Source organism: Meriones unguiculatus, chromosome 11, assembly GCF_030254825.1.
Source record: "Meriones unguiculatus strain TT.TT164.6M chromosome 11, Bangor_MerUng_6.1, whole genome shotgun sequence".
Classification (NCBI taxonomy): domain Eukaryota; kingdom Metazoa; phylum Chordata; class Mammalia; order Rodentia; family Muridae; genus Meriones; species Meriones unguiculatus.
In genome coordinates this window covers 91,204,722-91,232,028 of record NC_083359.1, presented here as the reverse complement: position 1 = coordinate 91,232,028, position 27,307 = coordinate 91,204,722, and the positions used below count along the sequence as shown (strand labels likewise).

General features: G+C 49.5%; 1 protein-coding gene across 2 annotated transcripts in view; it reads right to left on the bottom strand.

The window, feature by feature from the left end:
* Positions 1-5,976: 5,976 nt before the first annotated feature.
* Olfml2b (olfactomedin like 2B) overlaps positions 5,977-27,307 on the bottom strand; it is a 37,786-nt gene continuing 16,455 nt past the window's right edge. The window contains exons 4-8 of one of the 2 annotated variants that reach the window (XM_021640632.2): positions 26,517-26,693; positions 20,123-20,348; positions 17,495-18,022; positions 7,149-7,325; positions 5,977-6,736 (exon numbers count right to left, since the gene is read on the bottom strand). In XM_021640632.2, the coding sequence (XP_021496307.1) occupies positions 6,135-6,736; positions 7,149-7,325; positions 17,495-18,022; positions 20,123-20,348; positions 26,517-26,693 (1,710 nt within the window). In that variant the 3' untranslated portion in view covers positions 5,977-6,134. Of the gene's footprint in view, positions 6,737-7,144; positions 7,326-17,494; positions 18,023-20,122; positions 20,349-26,516; positions 26,694-27,307 lie in introns of both variants that reach the window. The other variant, XM_060364650.1, reaches the window with a different exon arrangement.

Here is a 27,307-nt window from a genome sequence, read left to right as displayed (position 1 = left end):
GTGTGTGTGTGTGTGTGTGTGTGTGTGTGTGCTTGTGTGCGTCCCAAATTAAAATTAATTACTCAAGAGCATCGTGTTGTTGCTGCTGTTTGAGTGGCCAAAGGACTTGTTATGACCTGAGTGTTTTCAAAGAGGTCTCTGGGCTCTCCTACAGGTCTAAGCTCTCCTACAGGAGGGAAGGAAAAACAAAAACAAAAACAAAAACAAAACAACCTAAAGCCACCAAATAAGTTATAGGATATTTTCCAGGAAAAAAATTAGAGTCGCCTTGTGACCATCCACACAATCAAAGCCAGGTCCATCTATCAGCTCCAGGTCAGGGAGGGCCCACAAGAGACGGATAGGCGTGGGCTGGTATGTGGGCATAGGCCATCCCAGCATGGCGGGGCGAGCAAGGCAGGTGGACACAGCAGGAGTGGCAGTGGTGTCACTATGACATGTTCTTCCCTAAGCGGCTAGCTGAATCTTTAGACTTAACTCCGAGTTTAAAGAGAAAGTGGGGTGAGAGGAGGACTAAGTTAAATGGTGGGAGAGAACAGGCAGAAAGGGGCCTTTCCACAGGAAACAGCGGTCTCTTCAGCAAGGCAGTGGTGTGACAGAAGGCGGGTGGGAGGGAGCCATCTACAGGAAAGAGGCCTGACCAAAAGAGACCAAGGAGCTTACCTAGGCCAGGATTGTGGAGGGTGTTAACGTTGTAGGAAATTGTGTTGGTATAATGTTTTTGTGGAATGTATGCAATTTACCCTCATTCATTCAAATGCTGATTTCTCTACCTCCCCCCCCCCCCCCCCCGCTATCTGGCTCCAATCCAGACATTGCATTGTGATGTTCATTCTAAGCATTACCCGTCTCCAGTCTGCCATCATCAAAACAACCAGCCAATGCTGTGCAATGGAGAGAATAAGGTGGGACATCTTGGTCCGCAGGGGAGGAAAAGGATGCAAGTGGGAGGAGTCATAGAGGAGAGATGGGCAGGAGAGGACTTGGAATCATGCTGAGAGACTTTAGACTAAAAGCAAGTATAATGTGGGAAACCTGAATGGGAGGAAACTATGCCAGCTTGGAGGTTTAGGATGGAGTAACTACTGCCCAGCACTGTGCTCTAGGTTAATTAAATAAATCCTAGTCTCTGGGTATACAGCTGGTTTAGGAATAACCACTGTTTAACTAAAAGATAAATCAATAATAAATATTAATAACCAACAACAAAATAGGGCAAATGGTATGCAGCAAAGCTCTACTGATGTTGCCACGTTTTGGGGAATCTAAAATTAGCCCCAAATTTTTTAAAAAATGTAAAAGAGGAAAGGCTTGAGCTATGAAACCCTACAGTCAATGTGTGGACAGACTGTCCAAACTTCCCTACTGTACAAGATGTCTCAGAAATTAAATGTGGGTCAGTGGCTATGATCCCAAAGAACTGCCTTAAACTTGTTAAGTGGGAGTCATGTAGAAAAATACCCTTCTTGTCAGAGAGGCTTACAGGATTCTGGCTTAAAATGTCAGGCTGACGTCAGTTTAGAGCATATCAGCAGAAAAGAAAATTCAGAGCAAATGTAACTAAATACTTATGATTGTGATAATGTGGATGTATGAATACGGGAACTCTTATGCTTTCTACTCTGTGGCAGCCTGTGGGGGGAGAAGCATGTACTTGTGCATGTGTGTGTGCCTGCATGTGTGGAGGCCAGAGACTGATATCAGGCATCCTCTTCAATCACTCTCCACCTTACTTTCTGAGACAGGCTCTCTCACTGAACCTGGAGCCAGCCACTGCAGCTAGATTGGTGGGCCACCAGGTCCCCGGGATACCTCTTCCCGGCATTAGGATTACAGGTATCAACCACCGTACTCCATTTTTTTTTTTTTTAATGTGGACACAGGAAAATTCAGGCCCTCCTTCCCACACGAGTTCTTTATCCACCATGCCGTCACCTTAGCACCCTGGTTTCTGCTTTTTGCTATTATTTTCATAACAAAAACTAAAACTGCTAAGTGCTTATTTTTTTTCTTATGCTCTAGCTCTTTTATTGTATCTCCAAACAGCCCTCCAAGACAGACACATTACTGACATTTTTAAGAGGAGAAAAGTAGAGCTCAGAGAATCTCAGTGTCTTCTTTAAGATCACATACTGGAACAAGGGTTTGTCTGACAGAGCCTACTGTCTTCCGGAGTGCTGTGTGGAGACTCAAGAAAACAGGAGGATAAAGAGAGCCTTTTTGCGGTATCCTTTTGCGGGACCAGGAGACTATCAAGGAAATTCAAAGGAGGAGCTGGCCTGGGAAGTCAAGATAAGGACTTTATCTTTAGATGGCAATAATGACCAGTTTGTGGTGGCTGCTTTTGAGAGAGGCTCTCATATTTCCCAGGCTGGCTTTGAACTAGTTATAGAGTTGAGGTTGACCTTGAATTCTTGATCCTTCTTCTCCCAAGAGCTAAGATTACAAGTGTGCACTGCTGTGTGTAGCTCTCTTTCATATTATCCTGGGGATGAAACCAGGACTTCATGCCTGCTAGGCCAGCACGCTACCCACTGGGCCCCACCCCCAGCCTGATGGCTGATGTTTCTCACGCACTCCCTTTCCCTTCCGTGCATATTTCATAGTCTACCCTCCTTACAGATAAATTGGGTCTGTGTTTTAGAGACAATTAGACTCAGAGTGGTTGAGGGACTTGCCCAAGATCACACAAGTGCCAAAGCAGGGAGCCGGGACTCAGATCACAGGCCCAGGAGAAAGTTTTCTGCCCCAACATCCCTCCTTACCAGTTAGGAGCAGATGGAAAAGAAGCATGTGCAGGCGCCTGATGGAGATCCCCTGTACTAGCCACAGAATGCCACCTGTGACCTCAGAATCTGACACAGGCCACAGGTAGGCTGTGATTCTACTCCTCAATGCTTCGCCTGCTGCTGGCCTCTGCATCTGCATGCTCAGACCCTCATGCTTGTCCTTTGCTCCTTCCCAAATGCCTACTGAATGCAGGCTTGCACTGACCTGTGACAGCAGCCCCTCTCTTCCCTCTCTGACTCATCTCTGCTTTACTCATTTGCACCCATCAGGGTCCGTGCCCTGTACTGTTCCCTCTCCTTTAAAGAGGGGTTTCTTATACTTTCTCCGTTTGAAACTCCTCTCCCTCTGAGACACTAGGACACATCTGTGGGTTCAAAGGTACATAAAATAAGAATACAAATTAAGAGCACTGACAGTAAGTCATACATTTGTCTTAAAACAACATTTTGTGTGTAACTTACCATTTGGGATGGTTAGTGCTAATTGTCCACTTGATAAAATCTAGGACCATCCGAGAAGCAGGTCTTTGAGCCCAACAGGGATAACATGAAAGGATGGGAAGGTTTGTCTACTGTGGGTGGTGCCATTCCTTAGGTATAGGCTCTGGGACTGTTTCAGAGTAAAGGAAGTCAGCTGAGCACGGTCCTGCACACAGTAATTCCGTCTCTGCTCCCAAACCATGGATGCAATGTGACCAGCTGTCTTAGGCTCTTGGTGCTGTGGCTTCTCTGAAATGACTGGCTATCGCTAGAACCATGAACTCACATAAACCCTTCCTCCCCTAAGTTGCTTTTTTTTCAGGATATTTTTATCACAGCAACAGGAAACGAAACACTTATTAAGATGAAAGCAATTTTCGTACCAATGAGTTGAGTTGCTGGTTTGTTTACATCTTGCTTGAGTATTTGGTACTTCAGAACATAGAGCATCTTCAGTGTTTTCAAAGTTGATTCAAATGTTAATTTTGTAGTCATTAATGCTGAGAATGCTGCCTAGCAGAAATCCATAGTCCAAAATGGCAGAAGACTATTTGGGGTAATTTTGGAAGGAGTTGGAAATTCTAACCTCATCTCAAGCCAAAATTCATTTAGTTTTAGTTTTGTTTTGTCTTTTTTTTTTTTTAAATGAAATTCAAGTCAGTAACTCAAACAGCAGTTTTTGAAGTCAAACATTCTAATATAGTCAAATCCAAAAACATACCAATTCTATGCTTACATACTGGGGAATGATGGAAAATAGCACAAGTTTTTGTTTTCTATAATTCACCGCGTTTCTACAAGAGCAGGAAAGTTTGCACATGTAAAAGGAATGCAGCCATGACATACAGGCCTCAAATTGTGGCTGAGGTGCTTTGGATGTACCGAATGGCCCAACAGCACATACAATGTGCACGCTGCATGTTCAGCAGAAGACTGCAGTGAAGGAACACTTTGGGATCATTGCGTATCTGATTCTGAATTAACTGTTGGCAATGACGACACCTTTTACTGCTCGTTGCCAAACTATTTGCAACCCTCACATTCAGTTATGCAATCCTATAATCTAAGGATCTGGCCTCTGGGATGGAAGCTCCTGAGGGGTTTGGTCTAATTTACCCAGTGGTATTCCAGAAATGCTTTCTTTTTAATTTTTTAACGATTCATTTTTATTTTATGTGCATTGCTGTCTTTGCCTGCATGTATGTCTGTGGGGTACGGGGAGGACGGTGTCGGATCCTCTGGCACTGGGTGTTACAGACAGTTTCGAGCTGCCATGTTGCTGCCAGGCATTGAACCTGTAACCTCTGGAAGAGAGGCCGGTGCTCTTAACCGCTGAACCCATCTCTGAAGGTCTCCAGAAATGCTTTCTAGCTGACTGCACGAATGCTGACAAGAGTGGGAGGGTGAGCTGCTATGTTTCCTCTATTTTCGAAATGATACTGTTGGGAATCTTCTAATAAGGAAATAACAAGTATCTATTTCTCCTCCGTATCGAGCCTTTCAAGTGCCCTGGGTTACGCATAGGGTGACGAAGTGAGAGATTCAGCCCGTAAGCACGGGAAGCTGGAGGGGCCCCTCATCTGACTGGTGAGGCTACGACCCATCTGTTTGGGGTCAACGGGTTCTTTAGGGCCACACCAGTCTCCATCGACAGCAAACGCAGCCAGCAGTCTCCTCCGAGCCTCCGCACCCCCCCCCCCCCCCGGAGCGTCTCTCAGAGGCTGCCTGGCCTCTCCAAACTGCCATCCCGTGCCACACTTTCTCTGGGCTCTCCCCCTTGCATCCTCAGCGCTCTAGACCACGCCCCTCTCCGCGCTGCACGAGGCTAACACCGCACCCACCCCAGCAGGAGACAATGGTGAGTATCAGCTGTAGACACACTGATGCCTCAGTGAAAACCCCACACTTGGGATCAAAACAAAAACATATTTACATGACATAACCACATTTACAAAGAAACCAAAACCTCCATCACAGAGGCGTCTTGAGTGTAGTCAGGGCGGGCATGTCCCCACCACCCAACCCCAGGCTGCTGTCCTTCCTCTCTGGTCACCCACTCCTTCCTCTGCTTCCACTTGCAAGCTGGTGGAAGGCACCAGAAGGTGTGAATAGTTTTTTGTTTTTTATTTTTAAGTTTTTGGTCCAATGCACTAGGCAGGCTTCCCCAATGCACTAGGGCTGTTCCTGGAGGCCTTCCCTTGGTCTGCGTGCAAGCGGGCGCTTCCGGATAAGTTACCCGAAAGGAGGGGCAGGAAGAGAGACCTCCCTCAAGCCCCTCTGCTGCCGTCAACCCAAACTGCTGCTTGCATCTGCTGCGGGAGACTAGTTGAATGAATCCCTGAGAAACAAGCATGACCCGGGAAAGAATTTTAAAATATCTCCTTTATTTTTTAAAAAAAAAAAAAAGCATTTTTTTTTCTGAGTTTTAAGAACTTCTCTCGTACATAAAAAAATTTTCCGCCACGTAGTACTTCTTTCTCAAGCCCTTTACTCCTGCTCCTGGCACAGTCTGGCTGCAAAGACCCAGAGAAAGAAACCCTTCAACCCTTCAGTGCAGGAGGCTGTAGGCATGGAGAGTGAAGGAAGGTGGTTACTGGTCAAAAGGAGAAGTTCATTTGCACAAAAATATAAATCGTGGAGGATGAGACCAGCACATACGCGTATGGATTGATCTACAATCCATATTAAAAAAAAAATAGACCCAAACTGTCATTTTACATTTGTAATATTATACAGAACAATATATATTTTTAAACGACACCCACCCACCTGCACACTCTCACACACAGACATGCACAACAGACACACACAAGGTGCTAGCGGCCCCCTCTGCGCTTCTCTTTTGGGGCGGGAGGGTCAGGCGTGTCAGTAGGCAAAGATGACGTGGTAGGTGACCTGATGGCCGTTGTCCCAGGCATAGAGGAGGCGGTCCTTGGGGTTGTAGTCTATCTGGGTGGTGTAGGAATATTCGTTCTCAAACAGCAGTCTGGGGACGATCTGCGTGTTGGTGTGGGTGTCGAAGGCGTAGGAGATGTTGGCGTTCCTCTGGTTGAAGCTGTCCACGGCATACAGCACCCCGCAGATGACGAAGCAGTTGCCGTAGAAATTCCTCCGGAGCCCTGTGCGCCACGTCGTCTCCTTCTGGGTGCTCAGGTCCACGGCGTTGAGCTTGCTCAGGACGATGACCTCCTGGCTGAAGCCTTCCTCGTCCAGCGCTGGGTAGATGAGCCACAGGCCGTTCTCATCCACCGCGAAGTCCACGTCCGAGTGGCCCTGCCACCGCCAGGGTGTGGCTTCCTCGAGGGCCACGTCGTGGAGCATGGCCCAGGCGGCCACGTAGCGCTGTTTCAGGTCGTACTTGATGATGTTTCGGGTGAAGGCCCGGTTGTAGTAGAAGGCGCCGCTGTACACCACGTGACCCGTGCCGATCCAGCTGTAGGGAAGCTTGTAGGAATTGCTCCAGCGCCCTGCGGTGACAGGAAGGGGGGAAGCTTTAGCGCGGCACGCCTGGGCTCGTGCCTGGACTCTCTATTGCTGTCACACAGCAACAGCGATCTCACCTGCCTCGCTGGGTGTTCCAAGGGTCCCCACACTCATCTACCTGACTGTGCTCTGTAAACTGTTGAGGGGAAGGGAGGATGTTCAGCTGCTTTCTTAGACTAGTTCAAGGCCCTCCATATCCCAGGAGCTGGGAAGTGGGGGACAGAGCCAAGAGGGCAGAGAGTGGGAGGGAGTGAACGGAGTGACCACCCTTTTGGAAATGCCCTTCTGTGAGCCAAAAAGGATGTCCCGCCTCTTGGGTAGCATCACTGTGCTCTGATTGGCAGAGGGCAATGGGGCTGGGGGGGGCGCTCCCCACATCAGAGCTGAGCCACAAACCTTGTTTGAAGTTCTCCAGATTTCGGAACTCTACTAGCGTGTTGCCATAGTAGTAGTTGGTTACATAAATCCGGTCATCCTTGGCGAGGGGGTCCTTCATCCAGGCCCCTTCGTTCCGTCCGTACGTGTTCTGGGTGGTCGGCCCTGTGATGGTGGAGAGGGTGTCCTTGCACCTTCCTAGTGGGGGAGAGAGATGTTCAGAGGCTGGGAGTCATCCAATGACGTGCCCTAAACCTAACATTTCTGCTCACCCCTCAGGCTGAACTCTTGGCAGCCATTAGCAGCTCTGTGTATCCTGATCCCTGACATCCCAGCATCCTCCAAGGCTACACCCAGTGTGGAGCCTGCATTCTACTCCCGTAAAGCCACTTACAGTCAACATGGTGGGCTCCTGTGAGACCAACCTGCCTCCTTCTCTTTGATCCCATCCTAAACAGGCGAAGATCCAGAGTCATTTTGGGGTACCAGACCACCTCCCAGAATGCCCTTCTCCTGTTCTGTTGAGCCCTGCTACCACGCCTGTGTGAGTGTGTGTGTTTCAGTTTCTGTGGGTTTAACTCAGGGCTTCTAGGTAGGCAAGCACTCTAATACCGGGCTAGTCACCAGGCGGGGATGTGCCTCTCTCCTCTCTCCACATCCACCTCAACAAGCGCATAAGCACTAAGGGAGCAAGGGCTGGGGCTTTTCCTGCGCTCCTGGAACTCAGAACGCAAAGTCTCTGGCACACGGCAGCCCCCGGCAGATGGTCTGATGCTTGGGCGTGGGGATTGGGAACAGAGAGAAGTGTGAGCAGAAAGAACTCTGGCAGGCTTAGCCAGGAGCACACAGCTTGCACCCCGTGCCAGCCTGGAGCGGCTCTGACTGGATGGTGGGCGTTCGTATCCCTAGGGAACTGTTATCAAGTCTGTGCGCTATCTGTGCCTACGGGGGAGGGCTGTGTGGGATCCCTGCAGGGGAGCTGGAGGGGCGGGGCCCCCACTAACTTACTCTAGTTGTGGGGTCCTCCTCTAAGGTTCCAGTGTTCCTTATTGGGGGGGGGGATCCAGGAAGACTCCTCCATGAGGCTCTTTGAAAGGCCCTCACAGGCCGCTAGAACTATCTAGGATTCTAATCTAGACTACGTTAAAAACACGAAATGCTTGATACGTTACTGATACGTTACTGATATGGGGCTTGCATGATACCGAAGTCCATGAAACTGCCAGAGCATGCACTCTTCCATCCCCGTATTTACTCTGGTGGAAGAGGATAACTGGAAAACCAAAGGCCCCTCGTCCCAGAGATCTGAGGCAGGGCGAGCCCAAGGCCTACGGCTGGCAGGGCGGGAAAGGGCAGTTGTGCCTTGGCCCTGGCTCTGGCGCAGACAGGGGGTAGGGCTGGGCTGAGCAGCGTTTTCCAGGCAGGCTTTGCAGTTAGGTGCAGATGGCTGGCTTTAGGCAGCTTTGTGTGGGGATAATCGAGATCGGCTCTGAGAGAGTGTGGAGAGACTCTGTCTCCATTTGACAAACAACAGAAACCACCCCAGCAGTGCCTCATTCCCTCAGGTCTGAGCTCATTTGTTCAAGACAATAAAACAGAAGTCTCCAGCCGAGCCTGGCAGCGGTTGGATGGAAAATAGCTCATTTCCTGGCGCTAAGCTGGACCTTGGCTGCCAGTGGAGAAGCCCCACTCCTCCGCACTGAGGTGAGCCCTCTCGTGCCATCCCCGGGCGGCCTGCTTTTATGGACCTCTTTCCTTGGCAAAGTCCTACAAGGACACTAATTCTCTACCAGCCATGCCCCGAAGGACCACAAATGTCCATGGGAGGAAAGATGTTTTCATCACAGCTGCCCCAGCCATGCCCATCTCTCACTGCCCATTAAGACGCCAATGGCTTTGGAAACCAAGACAAATTCTTTATTTCCTGGACAGCTCTGGGGATAACCAAACCTCTTCCAGGGTCAGTCCTGAGATGCTCAGTGGCTGGGCCTCGATGTAAGACTATCAATTTGCCTGGGCTTGGAGCAGATGGCCTGGCCTCCATTTTGGCCCTGCCACTAACTCCAAAGTCTATGTCATCCCCATAATGGAATGGAACCTTAACTTCTTCACAGTGCACAGTGAGAGCACCAGAAAATCCACTCTGACAACAGAAGGTGGACTGAGGGGCTGCTCTGTGATCATCGGTGTTAACAGTCCCCTTGGCCGAGTATGGCATCGTTTGGGAGATGAGCCTCCAGGCATGCCTCCGGGGGGTTATTGTGACTACCGAAGCGGAATGACCTGTCCACAGTGGGCAGTGCAGCCCCATACAGCCATTACTCTCTGCTTCCCGATTGTGGGTGTGCTGTGGTCACCTGCACTGAGCTCTTGCTGCCGCCATTTCCCCTCCATAAAAGGTACCTTGAACTGTAAGCTGAAGTAAGCCCCTTTTCTATTAAGCTGCTTTTGTTAAGAGTATCACAGCAGCAGGAAAACAAAGACAGACTCTCAGAGATATCCGGGCTCTGACCCTTTGGACTCGTGAAGGTGACCTTCTAAGGCAAAAAGGACATTTCGTGATTGAGTCCAGAGTCTTGAGATTAGCCTGGATCATCTAAGTGAGTTCTAAATGGCATCACAAATATCCACATTCCAGAGGCAGGGAAATGGGCCACAGAAGAGGAGGAGGCAACGTGACGATGGAAGCAAAGACTGGACGGCCACAGGCCATGGAATGCTGGCAGCGAGCGGACTCTGGAAAAACAAGACATGGGTTCTCCTCCCCTGGAGCCTCTGGAAGGAACAGGACTTCTGACACCAAGAAGTTAGCCCCATGGAACTAATTTGACACTTCTAGCCCGCAGAACTGCTAGAGAATAGGTGTCTATTGTTTCTCGATGGCAGTTTCGCAGAGTGGGAATGAATACAGATGAGGTCAGTTTCTGGAGCAAGGGAAGTGTCGGTTCTTCTGCAGGAAGAGGGGAGCCCCGATGTGCAGTTGCTCAGTGCTTGCACCTGGATCCTCGGGACAAGTTTCCATATGCCACTGAGGTAGGGAAAACCCCACAGAATGGGTGAGTCCACGCAGGAAGGCAGGACTCATGTGTGCGGCTTCAGAATGTTTGAAGACCAGACCCAGAGGAGTTAGAGGACTACGGGCCTAACACATCACCACGTTCAGATGAACCTGGATGGTCCTTGTGATGGTTAAAATGGCCAATTTGAAGGGATCTAGAATCGTGGAGGGGACAAGCTTTTGGCAAGTCTGTGAGGGATTATGAGGAGGTGACCTTAACTGTGGGCAGCATCTCTCCATGGACTAGAGTCCTAGGCCAAATACAAAGGAGGAAATGAGCTGAACATCAGTGTTCAGTGCTCCCCGTCACCCCACCACGGACTGCACCCTCAAAGTGAGCCACACTGAACCTTTCTCTCCTTAAGTTTGCTTCTGGGCAGGTGTTCTGTGATAACAACGAAGCAACCGCTATAGTTTCAAAGCCCCCACCCATGGGCACAGACCGTCAGCCATAGAAAGAAGGTGAGAGAAAGCAGACAGTGTACAGAACACTGGGGCGGAGATCCCTGCCTGAGCCCCTCTTGGTCTCCCCAGAGCAGGGCTACCACGGATGACAGTGGCGGACGTTAACATTCACTGAGCACTTCCTGTTCTAAACCACTTGCTCACTGACAGTCCTTCAGGGCAGGCCCTTGCTATAAAGCTTACCAGGGCCTGAAGGAAGGGATCCCGCCTCCCTCGCTATATACACCTGCTTGCACATCGTATTTTAGGGGAATATAGCAGCAAACGTATGCCCCCTGCCTCTCTGTCAGCTCACCAGCTGGCCTCTCTGTGAGGTACTCCCACATTCCACGGGGTAGTCCCCTTCACCGTGCCTACATGCTCGTGGTCTCTCACTGCTTGCTGCCTTATACGCTTGCCCCTTCCTCTCAAGGACATTGGCATCCCCCTATTCTATCCAAGACTACGTTTAGGTCAGACGCTGAGGGCCATCTTAGGAGGTGCTACCTTCCTCACTGGCTCCCACAGGCCACCCTGCCCCTATGTGTGACTTCTTAGACCTCACTCCCCTCCCAGCTGCTTCCTCTGCTGTCAGCTCCTACCAAAGAGCCCCAGCTCGGCCTGCTTCACTGGCATGGCGCATCCAGTGGCCTACTTGGCATTTGTCCCTGGGTGTCCCTCTGCTTCCTCAAACTCGGCTCTTAAGAAGTGTACTCCCTTGCTCCCATTCACATCCTACCCTACCTGTATTTTCTGACACAGCATGGTAGCCACTAACCAAGCCAGAAGCTTGGCTTATTCCCACCTGTCCTTCTTCTCCCATGCTTCTTCAAAAAGTATCTGAGTTGCCTCCATTCTCCCTCCTTCTCACCCTCGGCCCTTCCCCTCCACCACAGACTTAATTTAGAGCTCCCTGCTACTGGTCTGGCTCTTGCCAGCAACACCAGTTGTTTGGCTGATACATCTCTGCCTCCTTCCGGCCTCCCTACACAGGACCGGAAGAGCTGCTCCCCACACCCCCACACACCTGCTTAAGCCTATAGTAACTTGCCATCTCTACTATATGAAGCCCCAAGGCCCCCCTGTCCCAGCACGTCATCCCCGACAGCATCACCATTCTTACTTCTCACCATCTCTCTCTGTTCAGAACTCAACTGAAGGAGGCAAGCAGACACTAAAATGAGCCTTTGGGCCAAGTATGTGGCAATGGGCTGACACGGAGTGGGGGGGGGGGGAGGCGGACTGAAGAGTGAGTGAGCCAAAGGCATTGAAACGTAAGAACACACATACAGAAACACACCTCAGAGTGAACTCAGCCCTAAGATTGCCAGCTGGAGGCCTCTCACTCATTTCTAGCTGCCTGTGTGTAGCCTCATGAGTGCCATCCCTATGGATGGTGTGATGAACCTATGATCTGTACAAGTAACTTGGGCCCTTGCTCAGAGGGTCTGTTCCGTGTTCGTGCTCTGAAGCTGCCATCCTGAACTTCTGATGGTATGGTGGTTTAAGAGACAAATATCCCCCGTGGGCACATGTGTCATTTGGGGAGGTTATGGAACCTTTAGGAGGTTCAAATTTGCTGAAAGAAGTATGTCACTGCCAGCAGGCTTTCAAGAATTATCCCACTTCCTGTTAAGTCTCTGCCTCCTGGGTGTGGATAGGAAAACGCGAGCTGCGATCTCTCTGCTCCTGCTGCAGTGTCTTCCCAGGCATTACGGATTTGAGCCCTCTGAAACTGTGAGCCCAAATAAACCCATCCTCAAGTTGTTTTCAGTTGTGGTGTCTTGTCACAGCAACAGGAAAATAACTCATAAGATAACTAAGAAGGCTATGCAACCATTTATCCTACAGCAGTCCAGTCTGTGCTGGAACCTCGAGGCTGCCTTTCCCTGCTCTGCCAACCCTGGCTCTAACTGTCACCTCTGCCATGGGGCTCCTCTCGGTCCTGTGAACCTGCAATCTACAGCCGCCTTTGCCTTTGGATAGAGAGCCCCACAGCAGAACTGGGCACGTGCATCTGATGCTTGCTGGGCCTCCAGACAAGTGTGCCACCTGGCTGCAGGCCTCCTCCTATGCTCAGCCCCACTGAAGGAATGATCATGCCTCCCTGGGTCTGGATCCTCATGGCCAGGCACTGAGTGGTGTAGCCTGATGTACTGAAGGACTTCTCCTCCTGGAGAGCCTCAGACTCTGGTCTGTATACATCTTAGGGAGCTATTCTTCTACCTTATAGACACATTTCTGGGGCCTGTGTCAGGAGACAGCCAGTTTCCCATGGAGCTGGGGGCTGGGTTAGAGAAGTTAACTAGACTTGTGCCATGGCCTGTGGCAAGGAGCTGTCTGTCCTATAGAAAGAGCCTGGGATCCGTGGAGGCTCTGAAAAGCACAGCCCACATCAGCATTCCTTTCCCTGGGCATCCCTGGCACAGCCTCCCTGACCTAAGGCAGGCAGGCCTGGTCCCTGTCACCACTGCCAGAGTGTTTGGCCAACCCCTGGGGTTTCTTGGGCAGGGTACTCTGTGGGGGAGACATTCTTGACAGATCATGATAGATTCAGATATGAGACAAACGCTTGCTGGTATTGTCGTAAGCTGACTGTCCTCTTTGTCCTTCCCTCCCCCGGCGCTGCCCCTAACTGGCCCCTTGTAAAAATCACATCAGGACTTGGCATTGATAGGGTCTAGGAATCTGCAGAGCTGTGGCCACTTAGCACAAGTATTTTAGTTCTTCATGCCAACTGGAGCAGCTGAGCAGAGGCACTGGGCTCCTGGGTCCTCAGTCTCTCCTGAGCTCAGGCTGCCACTAGACACGCCAGGATCTTCCCTGTCTTAGGGCTACACTCCAGTGTCCAATAAAACAAAACAAAACAAAACCAATCCCCATTTACTTTTGGTAGAGAATTTCCTGATGATTTAATACTTCCTTGAGGATAGGGCTGGGTGTCTTAGGCCATTACAAAATCAGGTCTAGAAACTGGGGTAAGCTATTCCTTCTGAAGGCTGGGGATGTCGCTAGCATGCATGAGGCCCTGGGATTTACTCTGAGCGCTACATAAACCCTGGCTGTGGTGACGTCCTCCTCTAATTCCAAAACTCAGAGAGTCAGGAGGGCCGAAGGTGGATGTTGAGGCCAACTTGGGCAACACATCTTTAAAACCACATGGTGAGGTCAGGAATGCCTCTGTTTCCAACACTTGGGAAGCAGACGCAGGAAGATCTCTGGGAGTTCAATCTAGACTGGTCCATACAGTGAGTTCCAGGACAGGCAGTGCTGTGGAGAAAATCCCTGTCTCAAAAAACAAAATAAACCAAAACAAAATGGTAGTTCATTCATGCCTATAATCCTAGCATTCAGGAAGCTGAGGTGGAAAGACTATGAATTGAAGGCCAAATTTTTGTTTTGTTTAGAGAGAGAGTGAGAGAAAGAGAAACACATCCTAAACTGTGCAAAAAAAAAAAAAAAAATCAAAACTATCAACTCTTCCCTGACCCCAAACAAACAACAACAACAACAACAACAACAAACAGAAAACAGCCCAGCAAGCCACCGTTTCAAGCAGCAGTGGCCGCATCTGTTCTAGCCAAATGACTGATTTAGTTGATGACTGGGAGACTGTCATGCTCTTGCTTAGCTGGGCACAGGAAAGTGGGGGAGCTTTCAGATAATTTTCTAATAGCAAAACCTTATCCACACCGAAGCAGCCAGTGGACAGCATCTGACGACAAGAGATGATTGCCTAAAGAGCAGAAAGAATTTAAGAGCCAAGAGGACGAGGAGGACTGCCACAAAACACTGCCGTGCAGATGTGACACAACCCGTGCAGCCGTGAACGCACAGCAGCTATGGATGCAGCCCTTCAGCGATCCATCAGGGACACAGGAGGTGGCGGTGAGGCCCCGCCTCTCCCTGAAGAGCTACTGACTGCTAACGGCTGAGGGAGGGTGGCCTAGAAAGGAAGAAGGGGTTGAGAGGGAAGGGAGGACATAACAGGGGGGATTAAGAGAATCTAGATGGTGAAGATATGTATGAAACTATCAAAAAATCGGGGACCACTTCTTCCCTGGGTCACCCCCTTGTCCCACCCTGGGCATCCGAACAAAACTCTGTATCTATGGCACTGTCCATGGTTTTTGTTTTTAAGTAGCTAGACACGGCAGGAGCCCCAGTGCTTCTGAAACACCAGCCCCTTCCAGGGCCTGCCAGACAGTACAGCCAAGCAGAACATGAAGCGGTAGGAGAACGTGTGTCCTCGATCCATGGCTCCTGCCATGAGGAAAATGGCTGTCAGGACACGGATTCTCCACATACCAGCTGAGCTACTGAGAGGACCAAGCCCCAAGGACCCCAGATGGGTATCAACTGGTAGTTATGGTGCTTCAAAGGCCCACTGGTGGAGAAAGCTGGGAAAGCAGGTGGGAGAGGCTGGGGTAGGACCCAGGCTTGAGACAGTGGGGGACTCCGCTTTTGGCTAGTTGATGAGAGAAGAGGCTCCCAGGCTCAAATCAAATGGCCTTAGGACCAAAGGTATATGCAAATCGTCTGCAGACTGTCTTCACTGTGAGTTTTCCAGCTACCTGCACAGGGCAGTGGGGACAGACAGTGAAACAGCTAAAAAAAACTTCCCCTCCCACCCAAGGGTGCCAGGAAGCTAAAGGGTGAAATATGGGGCCAAGAGAGCTGGAAAGGTGCTGGGTCTGGGGCTGTGGTTTCAGAGAAGAAGAGAGAGCTTCTACCATGCTTTCACTCTACCGTCATGGACTCTAACCCCCTGAACCTAGAAGCCAAATTAAACGCTCTCTTTTATAAGTTGCCTTGGTCATGGTGATTTGTCACAGCAATAAAAAAAGTAACTAAGACACAACCTGCCTCCACTCTCACTCTGCCATTTGTCTGAGACTTCCCCCCAGCACCCCAGTGAGCACCCCCGCCTTACAATAGTACATCCTCGCACACTTCCCACAGAAAACCATGGAACACAGTGGAAGAAAAAGATACTCGGTAAACTGACACTCGTCATCGGTACTTGGCAAATTTCTAACTTCACTTGAGACTCAAAGAAAGATGGGGCTTTGCCAAGGTGATTCTATTGCCAGTGGCAGGGACAGGAAAAAAAAAAGGTACAGTGCCAGCCTTCAACAGGTGCTCCCTGAACCACCATGCTCCTGGAGGGAGCACCATATGCTGAAGAGGGACAGGGAACCACATTACCACAGGGATGGGGACTGGAAAGAAGGGGGTGATGCCAGTGAGACAGACCTTGCTCTCTACCAAAGCAGTGGATTTCCCAAATGTTTGAAAGAGCCACCAGTCATCAGCATTGCCGTTTATTCACTCTTAATGAATGATGACTTAATAAATAGTTACAGTTTTTTTTTTAACTTTAATTTTCTTTAAATTTTTTTTATATAGCACAAGTTGACTTCAAACTTGAGTTCCTCCTGCCTTGGCCTGCTGAGTCCTGGGATTTCAGATTCACTACTCTGCAGTCAGCCATTTTCTGTAACTAGTTCTGTTTTCCACCCAAATCCCCTACTCCCCAGTTTCCTTATCTCAGAGTCACTTCGTGGTCATGGAGCTCTCTAGAACAGAAGGCCCGTCCTCTTCACCCTTCTGGAGAATACCTGATACTACTGGACCCATCAGCCAGAAGGCTCTCCTCTTCTGCATAGATCATTCCTATTCATCCTTTAAAGCCCAACTCAAATGACAGCCTCCTTTAAAAACACTCGCCATGCTTCCCAGCAGCTGGCACGGTACCCTGCCTCCCACCTCTCTGTCAGAGCGCTTGTCAACGATGCCCTAACTCTCTGTGCTCCCGAGTTCCGGGCTCATTAAGTTCTACACTATGGCCTCTGGTACTACCTATTCCCTGGTGTCTTCGTTAAGGTTTATGTTTCTGTAATAAAACATCATGACCAAGGAGAAAACAAGCAGCCCAAGGAGAAAAGGGTTCATTTGGTTCATCACTAGGGAAGCCGAGGCAGGAACTGAAGCAGTGGCCTTGCAGCAGTGCTGCTTCCTGGCTTGCTCAGCCTGATCTCTCACACAACCCAGGGATGCTACCACCCACAGTGAGCTGGGCCCTCCTCTATCAGTCGTTAATCAAGAAAATGCCCGAGAGACTTGCCTATCGGCCAACATTGTGGAAGCGGTTTTTCTCAGTTGAGAGTCCCTCTTCCCCAATGACTATTGCTTATGCCAAGTCGACATAAACTAACCAACACACCTGGCTCCACTTTGCTATGACTCCAGGGCCACCCCCAATGAGAATCCTCTGCCAACTCATGGCCTGGTAACCTGACTGTGGTAAACTTTATTTGAGTGCTGACAGACACTTCAGTATCCCTCACAAACTCCCTGGATAAACTGATGTTTGGAAAACGTACCCATGCAGGGAAGTCTTCATTTAATTTATTCATACGTATTTTAGAAAGGAGATTGTTACCCTTGTCATTGATAAATAAACACTTTAGACATGTCCAAACAAGCTCAGGGACGAATGTGGCAATCCAACACAAAATTGTAAAATTAATTAAAACCTAAGATTTTTTTTCTGCAGGTTTCTTTTTCTAACAATAGAGCGTGTGAACTCTGTAAATGACAATGTCATGTTGCAACTTCAGAAGGTTGGCCATGCTGCTCCATGTGAAAAGTAACTACTGGTCAGAGGCACCCCTCCATTGATCCTTCTTGTGTTGGGTTGCATTGGCAGAGCGAGGGTGAGACCCAGAGCCTTGGGGTCATGCACGGCTGGGGGTATTGCACCCTGGCTAGAAGCCTAGCCTCCCAGTCCCCATCCCCTAAAAGCTCTCTACCTTTCACTGAACTGAGCAGAGGAGCTCCAGCCCAGGGAAGAAGAACTCACCTATGACATTCCGGATGTCATCTTCTTCTTCCGGGCTCAGGATGGGGTCAGCAGAGGTGGCTTCCTGCCCCGTAGTCCCCTCTTCTGCTGGCATGTCTGTCCCAACTGAGTCAGGCGACTCTGGAACCAAGTGTGGATCTTCCATGAAAGGGTCCCCAGGAACCATTCCCGGAGCGATGGTGACAGGAGGTGGCTGAATAGCTGTGTGGGCTACGGTGGTAAGTGGGACTTCAGTAGAAGGTATTGTCCCTGTGGGCTCTGTAAATACTGTGGTAGTCTGTGGGGTTGCCAAGAGCGGGGCGTCTGAGGCCCTGGAAGCAGGGTCAACAAGGCTGGACGCTGAGGCCTGTGGAGGTGTTGGGGATGAGGGGGTGGCCTGAACGCTCGCATCGGTCGTTACAGCAGCTCCATGACCATGACGAGTGGTGGCAGGCCTCCGGGTGGCACTGGTCAGTAGGTCTTCATGTCTTAGGAGCTGATCTTCAATCAGCAGGTCCACTCCGCCATCACCGCTGAAAAGCTCATCATCTGTGGAACAAACACAAGGCTCATTTGTGGCATGGGGCAGGGGACGCTCTGAGAAAGCATAGGTGGCAGCTGGGAGGCGAATGAGGCTCCTTGCTGCAACATGGCAGTGAGCTTGGAGATGGAGCATGGCCAGGATTTTACCTTGTCACTTTTATTTTCTTTTCGGAGGGTGAACCCAGGGCCTTGTGCACATTATACAAGCTCTCTAGCTGAGGTCTATCCCAAGCCCTTCTGGCTAGGGGCTTAGACAGTGGGTAGAAGTATAGCCAGTGTTTGCTGCCTTGTGGCTTCCTTTTTCTCTCTCCTTTTTCTCTACCCTTATCAACCCCCTAACACTAGATAGGAGAGAAAAAAGAATAGAGGGGAAAGGGGACAATGCTAGCCCACTTCCTGATGACTGGGAGTATTGAGTTCCTTGAAGCAAATTTGACTTTTGCTGTCATGATTTCTAATTTCTTTTACACGACTACTTGATAATCAGCCATTAATTAGCTAACAACAGCAACCCCACCTCTCAGGGACCTAGCATTTATAGATCCCTTGAAAAGTTCCCAGAATGATGCCCCTGCTAGAGCATGAAGCAAATCATGGTCACCCTGCTATGAAGCAGCCTCTTATCCTCACACCTGGGATTAAATCATTTCTATAACATTTCTATGTTTCTTTTTTAAAGAAACCGAATTTGCAAAATTCTCACTACATAGAAGAACAGTGTCTTTCCTGGAGGGTCTCTGAGCAAATTGCTACTATACTTATCCCAGTCTTGTAGGGGGCTGGGGAGGAACAATCATGGGCTTCAGCCTGGACAGCTCACAGTGCAATGTTAGCACTTGGGGGAGTGAGTCAGGAGGACTCTGAGTTCAGGGATAGCCTGAGTAACATAGCAAGTCAGAGGCCAGCCTGGAAAACAATATCCAAGAAAAAGTTTAAAGGAAGAAAGAAAGAAAATAAAAAGGATGAAACCCCCCCAGGAGTGAACGGAGTGGTCAGATGGGACTCACTGAGGAGGGTTGTCAGATATCCTCCTAGAAAAGGTAACAGAGTAGGCCACGCCACATGGAGGCAGGGGAGGGGAGAATTCCAGGGGGAAATAACAGTAATTCGAAGTCCTGGGGCCTGAACAGGCCTGATGAGGCTGAGGAGCTGCTATAATGTGGACACAGCAGACGGGATGAGTGGTAGAGAGGGTCAGAGGAAAACAAACCTTAGATCACGGGCAGCCTGGGGTCTCTGCACAGAATTCAGTTTTTATTCTAAGCGAAATGGATAAGCTTCTGAGCAGACAAAACATGGAAGGCAAAGACTTATTAGAGGGGACACAGAGATCTGAGTGCAAAAGAAATCGCTAGAAAGCTAGACTTCAGAGGTTCGTCAAGAACAGCAGGAGGGAAATGAAACTCTAAGCAGTGGGCAGGGAGAAAGCATTGCCATGGCTGGACCGGGAGCAGGATGTATGGAGAGAGCTCCCACAGTCAGCAATGGAAACCATGGTTAAAGTGGATGAAAGGACTCTGCAGCTGCAGGCTGAGACTAACACACGCGATAAAAGAACAAGCTGAAGCAGAGAGGCAACTTGGAAGGTTGGTTCCTGAGACCAGTCAAGGGAAGGAATTGGCTCAGGGAGGTGTGTGGGGGGGAATGGTGGCTTCCGGGGAGTTTTGGACAAGGAAAAGAAAGATGACAGAAGACATGGATGAACACAGAAGTGTAGGCTCGTCTGTTCTTTGTGGGAAGGCAGGAAGAACGAAGGTTGACTGGGGAAGGTGCTGGAGACTCAGCAAGCTTGGGGGCCATGGGGAGGACCAGTGGCAGAGCCCACCAGCGGTCTCCAGGAAAGTCATTTTGCCCAAGCCTTCATTTCCCCATCTGTAAACTGAAAGAATAGGACAGAAGAATGCGATGTCCCTCCAGCTCATTTATTCTTTGCCACAGTGTCTTCTAAAACCCAGAGAGGTTAAGTGATCTGCCCAAGGCTTCTTAGCAAACACTGGGAAAACTGCAGCTCTGCACTGTGGATGGGGCATGGAATCCGATCTCCACAAGATCCACATGGCCATTTCCCCCCTGCCCTGCCTCCCTGCCCCGCTGACCCGGACTCACGCTGCTCTTCAATGTCATTTTCCTCCTCAGAGACCTTGGCTTTATAGTAGGTGATTCCCCTAATGACGGTGGGCTTGGAGGCCATCCGACCTCTCAGGTGCACCTGCCTCTGCATGGGCTGCTGTGGCTTCATCCTTGCAGGCGGGACCAGTGGCTGAGTCCTCAGGAGTTCGATGGAGTTGATCTGTTGGGACACAGTTTCCTCCTGCAGAAACCGCTCTTCATACTGTTGATCAGAGGGGACAAAAATAAAAGATCAAGTTACTCACTGGTCAGAGAGATGGGATAGGATGGACAGTGCTGGAGTGTAGGCCACATCAAACACAGCAGCGCTTCCTAAGAGTCCTTGGTGTGTGTTTAATTATGACAGCTGACTAATCTTCCAACCCGAAACTTAAGAATCAGGCCCACTGCCAGGTAGTGGTGGCACATGCCTTTAATACCAGCAACCAGATGGCAGAGGTATAGTGAGAATTTTGTAATTTTAGTTTCGTTTTAAAGAGACACAGAAATATTATGGGAATACGGTTTCATTTTAATCCCAGGTGTAGGGATACGGGGCTGCTTTGAAGCAGCTGAATATGATTTGCCTCGTGCTCTAGTAGGGGCGTGGTCTTGCCAGCTGTAGATAGTTTCTGCGAGAGTGTGTGATGTTTGGAATTATGGGAATTTTTCAGAGGATATATAAATACTAGGGCCCCAAGAGGTGGGGTTGCTGTTGGTTGTGGTTTGTCAAGTGGTTGGTAGTGCAAAGAAACAAGAAGAAATTGGATACCCCAACGAAGATCAAACTTGAGCCAAGGAAACTCGACTCCCATGGTCAGCAGTCTAATGATTCCTCTTCTATCCTTTTCTCCCTCCTAGCTAGAGTTAGGGGATTAGTAAGGGCGGAGAAAAATGGGAGAGAGCGAGAGGAACCCACAAAGCAGCAAATGCTGGCTACACAGAGGCAGGTGGATCTTTGTGAGTTCGAGGACAGCCTGGTCTTCAGAGTGGGTTCAAGGACAGCCATGGCTACATAGAAAGACTCTGCCTTGAAAAAAAGAAGAATCAAGCCTACTTTTATCATATCCACTCAGAGATTAAGAAACTAAGACACAGCCTGGGATGGTAATGTATACCTTTAATTCTAGCACTTAGGAGGCAGAAGCAGATGAATCTGTGAGTTTGAGGCCAGCTTGGAAGCCTTCTCAAGTGGTGAACGTACAGTCTTTGAGTCACAGACTCAATTCCCAAGGGATATAACAGTGCACTTCTATGACAGGACCTCCCCCGGATGTTTTCCATGGGCACCTACTTAAGGAAGCTGTTCCCTAGACGGTGTAAATCTGAGAGAGTAGAGGCTGTCTCGTGCTGTCTTCCTCAGGCAGATAGATGGTCCTTAGTATTTAGTAGTTTTGAATCCTAACAAATCCCAAGGAACTGCATACATTTATGGCTGGCATTTGATTTTATCAAGTCAAATGAAGAGTCAAGGTAGGCAATCCAGTGTCTGGAAAATCCTGATGACACTATGAGAATATCACCTTGAGGGTGCTGGCTGTGTTAAAGCACTACCTTGTCCTTCAGAGAGCTCCTTGCCTCACACTGACCTCCAGGAACTGCTGTGTGACAGAACCTCTAGGTCCTCCCCGGGCAGGACAATCACCCACTTGGTAAGCAAAGGTCTATGTGTTATTGAAAATAAAGAGAGTACTGGGCTAAATAATGTTACTTATTATTTGCCCTATAGTTATTTTGTCGGTATTATTTAACCTGCTATCACAATCAGATAAAACACAAACACCTGTTAGATTTTACAATTGCCTTGGAACACCTTGGGCTGGGCAGATAATTCCATCTATGCTGTCACCATCCACCTCCCAGCCCCCATCCAATGCCATCCTCCTTTACCATTCTCATCTGGGCTATCTTCCATACATAATCTTACAAATACTTGCTTTTATTCTTCATCTGGGCCTTTCTATGATATTATTGGAGTCTTTCCTCCTGGCCCATGTGGTTCCTTCTCCATGCTAACCCATCGTGGCATCCTCCTTCCTCCTCTCTTCCTAACCTGTTTCCCTGATTCTTCTGTCCTAAAAAGACCAGGAACCTTAGCCACCCCTACCCCATTCTGCCCTGCCCAGGTAGAGGCCATTTAATCAGCCAGTCAGATAGGTTTACACAAGGATAGGTTTATCCAGGCAGTAACCAGATCTTGAGGGCCGGTAATTAGCATCACAATATAAGCATCAGACCAACCTCCAACAACTATGGGTGCAAGATTTGTGCTTGCTGGACCCAACGTCAGGGCCAGCTTGCAGGTGACTCGGTGACTCCAGCTCTTGACAGTAGTCGACCTTGAGGGAAGTGTGGGGACATGTGGTCAGTCCTGCTCTCACTAGGACTCTAGTGGCCGAGCAGAGGAGAATTCCTGTAGATACCCGCACCATCAACGTCCATCTTTCCCAGCGGAGAGGGTACATTTCCTTAAGCCCTGAACTTCCAGGCCTTGGAGATACCCACTTGGGAGGAAGGCCCTAATAGAAATAAGACCTCAGCCCAGGGCCGCATCCTGAGCAGAGGCAGGACCACAAAACTGCCTATGCTTGTTTTTCCATGACCAGATGGCACAATAGATATGGCAGTCCCTAAATATGTATGTGTCTCTCTGGCATGAGTTGGTGGTGGGCATCTGGAAGAGTGTACGCATCTTTGCCAGTCTCTCTTCACTAGGGTAAAAAGAGCTGCCCAGAAGAACACAAAACACACCCAAGGCAGCCTCCATCCTCTATGCCAGCTTCCTGCACCTCCCTCTAGCCTCTGCTCTTGGTAACCTCTACCAGAGGTATGGGGATGCCTGATTGTTGGTGATGCCATTTTAGTGAGCACTTATTATGGCCTATCCATTATATATTATTTTTGATCCTCACAACAATGGCACAAGGTAATGCTACCACATTTCATGGATGGGGAAAATAGTCATCTACTAACTTAGTTGAAAAATCACTCAGAGAAGTGATGAGAAGGATACAAGTGAAGTCACACAGCCATCGGATAGGCCCCGCTGTTACTTTCTGGGCCTGTGTTCTTACTTACATTAAGCCACATTTGGTTGTGACCTTAGTACTACTTACTGGCCATCCAAAAAGTGGCCACATCCTCATGTCCTCAGGGCCATGGTCTGGCAGCTGCCCAGGAGACATGGAAGATGTTTCATTTCCCAGTGGAAAGAGCTGCCTGGGAGGCTGACAGGAGGCCCCTGCTGCAGCCCCTACCTCAAATACCCAGGAGTGCCTAATTGCTGGCCCTGGTTTTCCTCTGTGTCATTTCTTTGTGGCAAACCCCAGGAACTGTCTTTAGTTCCAGGCTCTCGGGAAAGGGCAGGGACTGCAGTTCTCGGTCCCAGCCAGGGATATGGAGCAAGACGATGGACAGCCTTTGCCAGACAGCCTTTGCCAGACAACATATAATTTCCTTGGATTCGCTGGCGACGAGTTGAACTGGGCGGCAGCTTTCCTCACCATGCTTTGATTGCCTCTCTGTTCAACAGTCTGCCAAGTGATTTCACCTCCTGGCATCCAGTGCTCCCACTCCCGCTCTGCCCTTTCCACCACGAAGCTAGCCTCCGTGTCCCCCTGTGCCCCCACCGCCAACTTGCTAAACATGTTGGAAGACCACCTTACAGATAATCGCTTGCCTTTCCATGAACTGCCTGACATCATCTTCAAGAACCAAAAATAAACGGCCAAACCATCTCCCGTGTTGCAGTGTGGTGCTCTCCAAAGACACAGAGCTGCATAAACAGGGAGAGAATGAGCCCACCTTTGGGCAGCCTACACTTCTCTCTGGGCTACCAGCCCTGCTGGATGGATTTTGCTCACGTCAGCATTGTGTGCTGTGGGGACTCGGGAGGATTGGGGGTGGGGGACTTTGCTGAGCAAGGAGAAAAAGAGTTTGGTGTGTTTGATTTGGTTTGCAGTTTGCCCTCAGGGAAATCTGAGCTGGGTTCCTGAACATACCGCAGAGTGTGTCATCAAGACAACAGACCACATTCTCCAGCTTTGGCTGGCTGACTGGGAAGCTGGGAAGCAGAAGGCAAGGAATTCTGGCTGCACTGGACAGCGGGGACTGAGATGAGAGGCATGAGGCCGGAGTGTGGTAAGCAGGTGCCTTTCAGTCCCTTTCAGGTCCCCAAATCTTCTGACTTTGGAGTTAAGATTTCCGGTTCCCTCAGGGCCGACCCACCAGGCACGCTAAACACATGTTTAGTGGCCAACATATAAGGGACACTCAGAAGAGAGAAAAATTATTTCTGAAGGAATATAATGTTTCCAAAACACCAAAAGCCAGATAATGATTACCTTTTCCTCCTTTTACAGCACCAAACTGCTTTGGGTTACTTACTGGGGAAGTCCACATACCATACTTTTTCAGTGCTTGCTGTCTCAGAGTCCTCATCTGTCATCGTGCCTTGAGAGCACGTGTGGCCATAAATTCCCAAACCTACCAGCTAGGCCCGCTTGGCCCCACTGCAATGAGTTTCTTTACCCAACAGTTCTAGGTCTGCAGGCTGTGCATGCAGTTTGGCTTGTAGGGTGCTTATCTCGGACAGAATCCTGGCATTCGATTCCTAGTACCACCTAGACCAGGCATGGTGGTATACACTTGTAATCCCAGCATATGGAGGTTAGAGGCAGGAGAATCAGGAATTTGAGGCTCTCTTCGGCTACATAGTGAGTCTGAAGCTAGCCTAGGATACATGACACCCAGTAGACAAACAAACAAAAAAGAGTGCTGAACCTACACACAGCCTTCCCTCCTCTCTACCCAAATTCACAACGACACAGGCAACAAGCAATGTGACCTGCTCTAATTTGGATCTTGAGTCCCCTCAAGGTCCAATTCTTGGAGGCTTGGTCTCTAGCCCAAGCTATGGCACTATGAGGCAGCCCAAGCTTGAAGACAGGGAGTCTAAAAAGTTAGGCCATCGGGGCTCTAGCCCCTTCCTCTTCTCTCTTGCTTCCCCACACCCTCGGGGCGAATAACAGAGCTTTGCTGCCACATAGTCCTTGCCAAAAGCAGTCACAGCGAGCTGAAACATTTGAAAACACAAGTAAGTCAAAACAAACCATTCCTCTTTGTTAATTGATTAGCTCAAGTAATTTGTTACAGTAACAGAAAGCTGACCAAACAATCACATTTCCCAGCCTTTTACACGTCACAGCACACGGAAGAACCAGCTCAAGGCTTCTAACTAACCCAGGCTCTGATCAACCCATACCTAGAACAGTTAGCAAAGACAGCAGCGTGCCTTGGCTCTACCCTTCGCTACTGACCCGCTACTGACCCAGAGAGGCCAGGTAAAGTAAGACAGGTCTGAGAAACATTGCTGTTCCCTGGGTGCCTACGGACCTTTCGTGATCGTCATCCAGACCTGCTTTGCTAATAGAGCTCTGCAGATTTCACCCCAGAATGTCTGTTTCTTCTTCCATGCTCTTGGACTGTCTTCCAAATCAAGGCCTGCTCCTTAGCCGTTAATATAGTAGACAACTCACTATATTGCATGTAAACACGTTTAACCACATAGAAGTTATTATGTTATTATATTATTATTATTATTATTTGTTTTTTTTTTTTTCTTGAGACACGGTCTCTCTGCAAGCCAAGCTGGCCTCAAAAACACAGAGATCCATCTGCCTCCGCCTCCCCAGTGCTGGGATTAAAGGTGTGCAGCACCGTGCCCAGTTAATAATTTTAACCAGAAAGTCACCAAATGACGAGATATTTTTATTCCAGCGGGTCTTGCGGCATCACTCAAACTATATTAGCCATCTCATACCCGGGTAGCATTGTGCTAGGGGACCCGACTGGGTGAAAGGGACAGAGTCTGAAATGCTCTGTCAAAACTTTCCAGGTGATCCAGGATCTATGTCCATCTGTAAGATGGGGGTACTGACCTGTGTCTGGCCTGCAGTGATGACCGCACAGTGATGAAATGAGTTGCTTGTAAATAGAAGGACTATGTCATTTGTCTTTAAGCAGTGACATTTCCGAGAGGGGAGAAAATTCGGTATTAATAATGATGCGAGGGCAGGTGCAAACCTGGATGGTCCCAGATAAGAGAGCATGTATGTCCTACAAGGAATGCTCCCAAGAGCAGGATGGGGTATTGTGAGAAGAACGGTCTCAGAAGGCCCAGATATGAGTACCAGCTTCCACCCTTACTCACGAACTTCCCTGGCCGGCAGTGTTGAATGGAGCTGGGTCACGCTCTACCCTTCACGCATACGGAGCTGCTACGCAGAAGCGAGAGCCCTGGCTGTGGAAGAACTGAGCCTCGAAGAGCCCTTCCTGGAGCTGATCTTACGCTTCCGGGCTGAGGAGATGCCCTGGGGAGATGGGTCAGTACCTCTGGGTGGGCGTAGGCTGCTGCCGCATCCCCCTGCAGGGCTGAGCGCAGGTCCGGCACGCCGTCTAGGACGGTCTCGGAGCAGTTCTCTTTGCTTCGCTTGCTCATCTCTGCTCGAATTTCTTCCACGTCCTCTTTGATTTGCTCATTTTCCTTGGTGAGGTTTTTGGAAACTTCCTGAGAAGAAGAGAGTTTTTTGAAAAGAGGCTACGTTAAGATGCTCTGAAGGCGGACAGCTGTGTGAACGGGGAGCTGTGGGATGGCTCGGAGCACGGAGACACGCATCCGTGGAGATGGTCCAGAGCATGGAGAATGAGACCCCAGGGCTGGATCACAGTGTGGTGACATGAGGAAGGCTTAGAGGATGGAGCCACCTGGAACGGCCAAGACACCGGCCAGTGGAAGACTGTGGCCCACAGCTGTGCCTAGCCCCGTTCTGGGAACCGGTAACAGGCACCCGGGCAGCATTTCCAACTCTAAGATACCCAACTGCTAGACATTCCCAGACTACCATAGCTTTCCCTACTAATGCCACCGCCGTGGCCGTGGTACCCAGCGCTTTTTCTTTGGTTATTTGTGTGCAGTGTTCCTACCAAATGGTGAAGAATCGTGCCAACGGTTCCATTCACCAGCACAAGCGAACTAGTCATTCGGTGCATGAAAGAAGGGTATTGATGTGATTTTAAAAGAGGCGGCCCAGAAAGGAGTGTGCTTGCTTTGCTTTCCTATGAGTGCAAGCCATTCATCCCCTGCCCTTTTGGATCACTCACATAGAAAATGCACAGGCTGGC